Source organism: Acanthisitta chloris, unplaced genomic scaffold (genome assembly GCF_000695815.1).
Source record: "Acanthisitta chloris isolate BGI_N310 unplaced genomic scaffold, ASM69581v1 scaffold43372, whole genome shotgun sequence".
Classification (NCBI taxonomy): Eukaryota; Metazoa; Chordata; class Aves; order Passeriformes; family Acanthisittidae; genus Acanthisitta; species Acanthisitta chloris.
Window position 1 is genome coordinate 7203 of NW_008660680.1, and position 6224 is coordinate 13426.

General features: G+C 42.4%; 2 protein-coding genes across 2 annotated transcripts in view; one reads left to right on the plus strand and one right to left on the minus strand.

Moving 5' to 3' along the window:
- The window catches only part of NELFCD (negative elongation factor complex member C/D), a gene marked incomplete at its 5' end in the record, with an annotated part of 7131 nt that extends 6876 nt beyond the window's left edge, over positions 1–255 (plus strand). The window contains one exon of the mRNA XM_009069891.1: positions 134–255. Coding sequence (XP_009068139.1) covers positions 134–168 — 35 coding nt within the window. The remainder of the gene's footprint in view (positions 1–133) is intronic.
- A 2005-nt stretch (positions 256–2260) lies between these two features.
- CTSZ (cathepsin Z) lies at positions 2261–6203 on the minus strand (the record flags this gene model as incomplete). The annotated part of the gene is made up of 5 exons (XM_009069892.1): positions 2261–2455; positions 2894–3056; positions 3305–3455; positions 4055–4234; positions 5960–6203. Coding segments are annotated over 5 exons (852 nt in total), but the record flags the coding sequence as incomplete, so codon positions are not given.
- Positions 6204–6224: the final 21 nt, after the last annotated feature.

Consider the following 6224-nt stretch of genomic DNA (forward strand, 5'->3'; position numbering starts at 1 on the left):
TCATAATACACTCCTATCCTACAACAACATTTGTCCACACCCTGAAATCCTAATAATGCAGAAAATCCACGTGCAGATGAATCAGAGAATCACAGTAAAGTACTGAACATTTTCTTTTCTTTTTCCTTTTAAGCTCATTGCAAATCTAATTTTATTATGGTGAACTAAGCAGTGGAAAATACCCAGAATGCAGAGCACGTGATCACCACTTTGCCATAGTCTGTACCAGTGAGGTTCTGAACTGGGCAATGCAGCAGCAAGAAAACCAACCCCAAACTCAGAACCAACAAACCTAAAAGTAAGGAGAAAGGAGCTGAAGGGCACTGGAGTGACTTGCATGGTGACCTTGAGCTTCATATCAGAGAACTGTTTGTGTTTCGTGTCAGAGTACTGTTCATGTGATTTGGAAAATGGAATAATACTGAAGGATTTTCTGTTGTTACACAGACCAGTATGAACATTCTGGAGGGGATGGAAAGAGCAGCAGAGAAGCAGATTTACTTCACAGAATGTTATTTTGGTTACTTGCAGAATTTGTCACTGATCCTTGTTGTAACATACAATACCTGCTGGATGGGGAAGGTAGTTCCTGCTAAAAACTTTGCAGAAGGTTCTCTGAATAGATCCTGAATGCTGTCTTTGGTTCAAGTTGTTACAAAGGAATGTGTGTGAGAAGCCCAAATGCCTCTTTCTCCCCTTTGTGCTATATTAGAATTCTAAATATCCTACACATTTACTGCTATGAAAAAAACCACATTTGTGCAACACAAGTGGAGTTGTACCAACCCAGGCTGTTAGCTTTGTATTAACAGAGGAGTCCTGTGTGTGCTACCTTTCAGAATCTATTTTTTTTGTTACATAGATGCATCAGATGTTACTGGTAAGTTTCATTACCATGTCAGAATTCTCCTGCTGTCCAAAATTATGAATGTGTGCAGAAGTTTTGTCACTGCTTCTTGTGGCTTTGTTTTTATACTTATCTCTGCTCTGTCCTGGTTGATGCCAAACAGTGGGGGATACACCCAAGAATATGATTTACCTTTAAATAAAGGTGTTTTTCCAGAGATGCTTTTTCTGTTTTCTTTCCCAGAGCTTTCTATAAGTGTCATTAAGATCACTTTCTGTGCACTGGGTTGGGTTTCTCTTTGTACAAACAAACTCTAGTGAGTGGTCTAGACAAGCCTATTTTGCTTTCCCAAGCACATCTCTTCTCTGAAGAACCTGTTTTCTAAAAGACACATTTGGAGTCCAACTGGATGTAAATTGAAAAAGGAAATTGCTTTACTCTTCTCTATTGTCAGTGGCTCTGAACAAGAGCTCTAAACTACCCAGGTAAGTTGCAAAAACTTTCAGCTGGGAGGTGACAAATAACAGAGTTTATGAAAAGACTTTTTTTCCTCCTCTGTACCACTAAAAACCTTGAACTTATAAGTTTGAGTGAGGCATAATTCTGAGATTGGTTTGATTTACAGTAGGCTTTGGAGGTTGACATTTAGCAGTGTCCTACAACATCTCCAGACACATGGATTAATAAGCTCTTAGCAGACACATCCAGTCATGGAAAAGTCTGTTTATTAAATGCAATTAACAATATAGATTAGTAACATTTGATTATGAAACTGATCTGTCATTTAAAACTAAGTCAGTTACTAAGGAAGAGAATTTTTCTGTTCTTCAAATTAGTGAGGAGTTCTGGGTTGTGGCAACTTACACTTTGCCTCTTCAGGAGAAAAATGGCACAGCCAATCACACATGAAAGCAAGGAATTTGAGCAAAGACAAGACTAATTCAATTAGAAGTGTTTAGACTTCCAGTAATTCCCTTTATATCATTTTGGTGGATAAAAGCAACTGCATTATATAAGACTTCCAACACCACTGTCTCACCAGGAGGCCAAGGAAACAGAGGATTTACATCCTGAATTTATCATGTCCAGTCTTAGCTGTTTTTTCATCTGCATCATTGCAAGATGTTTTCTCAGTACTGTCAGAGAATTCAAGGTAAGCTCTAGACCCAAATATTGAGTATACTTGTTCTCCTCCAACACATCCACGTGGTTTGTATTAAAAAAAAACTATGTATTTACAGGTAGTTTCTGTGATTAAGTCAGTATGATTAAAATATTGTGCACCAAGACTTTCATGGGTAAAGTAAGTTGTAAATAATTACCTCAAGGCAGCTCTGTATGGATTTGAAGACATTTGGTGTTGCTATCTGGGCTGATTTTGCAGAACTGCCTGATAGTGTTGAACTGTGAAAGAGTCTTAGACTACTGTTTTCAAACAGAAGAAGGTTGTGCTGGGAAGCTTCCAAAGTGGTTCCTGAGCAGGAAGATGCAGAGTCAAGGAAGAATAGGATCTCCATATGCACAGTCCTGTTCAATAGCAAGATTGTAGTCTCCTCCTTGTCCACCCTTGTAGGCACTTGTCACAATTCTCAGCCACCCTCTCTCACCCTGTAAGGGAGTTAATTTGCATGATAAGTTAGATGACATAACTGCAGAGAGTGTGTGCTGTTGAGTCTGTTCTGTCTTCCAGATATCAATGATTTCAGTGACTGTATGAATTCACTCATGAAGTATAACACTGTGCTCACTGGTGAATTTACATCCTCATCCTTTCCAGGTATGGGACTTGATTTTTGCCTACAGCTAACAATAATTTACATGTGCCTATAACAGAAGCTGCATGTGCATGGAAGGGCAGAATTTGGGATTGAGCTGACATTACTCAAGTAACTTTGAATATCGTTGTCTTCAGATTAATCAGGTTTAGTTCAAACAAAGCTTTAGTCTTCATAGCCACAAGCTAGTGCTGAAGTTTCCACTCTGCAAGTGAACCCCCCCTTCCCTCCAAAGTCATCTTGAAAACATCTTTTGTGCCTGTTGCCTTACCCAGGGCTCACCCCAGGAGTTCCGAACAATCCAGTACTCGATTCCATTTTCCACGCCCCAACCAGCCACGGACACGATGTGGTTCACCTCAGGTGAGGGGTTGTACTCAGAGTACAGTCCCCCAGTGTAGGCATCCAGCTTTTCAGTGGCCATTATGCCACAGCTGTAAGACAACAGAGAAAGCAGTTTTTGGACAAGAGGATCAGGGCAGTGCTAAACAACAGTTGCTTTTCTTGCATTCTGAATTCAGAGCGTTCATGTACAAACCAGCTGAGGTCTGCACACTAGTGCAGAGCTGCTAACATATGCTAGAGTGGAGAATTAAACTCAGTCAGACTGAGTTTCAAGTATTTCAATCCCAACACTACTAGTAGATAAACATTTTCTTTTCTACCATTCAAGGATTTTTACCTAATTGGTCCATTAGCATAGATTTCTGCCATCATTTTTTGCCTGCCACTGACAGAGCCATAGTCAGCAACTTTCCAGAGAGTGTAGTTCTTTATCACGTGGCATTCTCCAAAAGTGACACAAGTTCCACACTGGTTAAACTTCTTACACTCTGTAAAACAAGAGGGAGATGATCACTGTAGGACGGTGCTTTTCTTCAGGTGAAGTAGTGATAGGACACTAACCTTCTTGAACTTATTTGAGGCAGATACCAATAACTTAAAGACATATATAACTAACTAATACATGCTTGCTCTGGTGAACAAAATTCCTTCCTAGAAACTAGTTTTCAAGTCCCTACAATCACCAGTTACTGTTCTTTACTTCATAGTCATGAGTGCTTTGATGAGGATGTTTCACCATAGATACAGAAACTATTCTGGTCATACATGACTGGACAAAGGTTCAATTTCTCCTTTGTTTAGCTTGAGGTGACACTTCCAAATATTTCAATACATTAGAGATTGTGTGTCACAGATTTAAGAGATTAAGTTAAAACAGTTTGGCTGTGCAAACCTGTCTAGGCACAATTTAATGCTATGCTCTATGCCTAGAGTAAGGAGAGACATTCACAGGCCTGTAAAGAAAACCTGTTCTGTCAGTCATACAGCAGCAGCCAGGACACTGAAAACCCCCAAACCATCTTTTGTTCATGTACTAAGATCTGCTAAACCTGGGAAGAAGGCTTACAGCAAAGCAAAGACATCATACTTTGGTCCTTAGCTTGGTAGTTGTTGCAGGTCTCGTCTGGAATGCCATGCTCATGGGCATACCTCCAGACACCTGAATGGTCTCCACCTTCACAGGATCCTGCATCAGCACAGTCAATGACATTCTGAACAGACAGGTAGGCAGAAGGCCATGCACCTTTCCTCTTTATGTTGATTCGGTCTGGGAGGATAAGAAATTGTTAGTGGAATACACATTGTTAGTGGTCACACATTGCAACTAGTGTGAAAACTGTCTCCTTTTCATTGAGCCTGTAACTGTTTGCAGGCCACAGCACTTGTGGTTGGAAAAGCCTCCACTGGTGCCAGTCAGGCACTCAGCATGACCTAATTCAAACCAGAGGCTGAGTTATTATTGTGGGTTTCCATTAGAAGTCTTTCCCATTAAAAACTCAGCAAAAACATGCAGATGAGTAAGATCTGTCTAAAGCCTTGAAGAGCCCTAGACCTCTTTAATTAAAGTCACAGCTGCTGGAAGCTTCCAGATCTGTTTCCTGGCTTTGACAACAAAGAGTTTTCAAATACACACCATAAAACAGGCTCTCACCAGCCTCTCTTACAGGAGTTGAGATTTAGGCATAATCCCATACAGGTTGCTGGCTCAGAGTCATTCTTAAAGCAAGGAAAAGCTTTCAGAAGTATCTCCTTGCTGTTAGGTCAACATCTCACTGTCATCCTGCCTCTCAGGCAGGCACTGCCACCCTGCTGCCTCATTTTGTCAGAAACAACTAGCTTACTTGGCAGAAAAGCTTCCTGATGAGTATTTATAAACTGCTTCTCACCCTGCATTAACAGACTTAACTGATGCCACTGTAGTACTTTTAATCCTATTAGTACTAACAACATTCAAATACACTTGACAGAACTGGGAGCTATTATCCCAGCCTAGTCTTCCAGATAAAAACCCCAAAAAACAAAAAAGGAATGCTTTAATTACTCACAAGAAAAAACATACTGCTTTTTAAAATCAACCTTTTCTGCTTGTAAAATAACACACACTGGCATAGCTACATATCCAATTAAGTTTTAACCAAAGTTATATATTTAAGAAGTTGCTGTATTTTATTTTTCCTAGTACTTCACTACATTCCTGGCAGGTATCACCCTGGTTCTGCATTTGTGCCCTGTTAAGACTAACCCTCCTGATTGCTGCTGTCTGCTCACCCCTGCATTATCTTCCTATTGCTGCACAATTTCTCTTCTCCTTCACAGTTAATCTTACAGCTTCCCTACGTACACAGTACTTCTGCAGCATCTGTTGCATGCAAATCATGTATTCTCTTTAGAGAAATTACTTCTTTTATCTGCAGCAACCCCCAGCTTCCCTTTTCCTAAGAAAAAGGCTGATGGGAAGATTTCCTGATGGAGCCAGACCAGTCTGTCTGCTGTGGCAGTGAGTTCATTTGAATGATAAGGCTCCTGAAGCAAATACCCCCAGGCTCTCCTGCAGCTTCTTTCGTTTCCTCATTCCCAGCTGCTGCAGCAGGCTGAGAGGTCCCAGAAAAGGGAAGGAGACATGGTAACTGCTTTTGCATCTGCTGCTGCCATCACCACAGCCCCGAGGAGAGGCAGAAAAACCCAAGTTTTTTACCGCAGGAGCTACGAACACATTCCTTCTGCAAAGAGGTTTTCACCATAGCAGCATGCAGAGAGGGCAGGGACAGCTTTCTGCACTGAAACCAAACCTCCTTGCCCTCCAGCTTGGGAATTCCCACTCATCCTGGTGTACTCACAGACATCTCAGCCTCGGGTTTTTGCTGGGTTAGGCACTGCAGTGATTTAGCACCTCATCTTTGGACCAGATGTCAGTAACCTGAAGATAAACCTCCTTCACTCCCATAGGAGTACCACCCCAGCCTGGCAGGGCAGCGGGCAGTGCTCAGCTCACCTGCCAAGGCGCTGGTGCTGCCGTGTGCCCAGCAGGACCCGCAGTACTGAGGGATGTGCTGGTTCCGAGTGGTGCTGGCGTAGTTGATGCCGTTCACGTTCCTCCAGTCCCAGCTCTGGGGCAGCGCCGACACATCCAGGTACTCGTGAGGGCGCGGGTATGTCCTGGGGGGCGGAGAGAGGCGCTCGGCGGGATGGAGGATGTGGTGGAAGGGCAGAGATTCCCGGAGTTTCGTAACGCGGACACGAGTGCGGGGCGGGAGCGC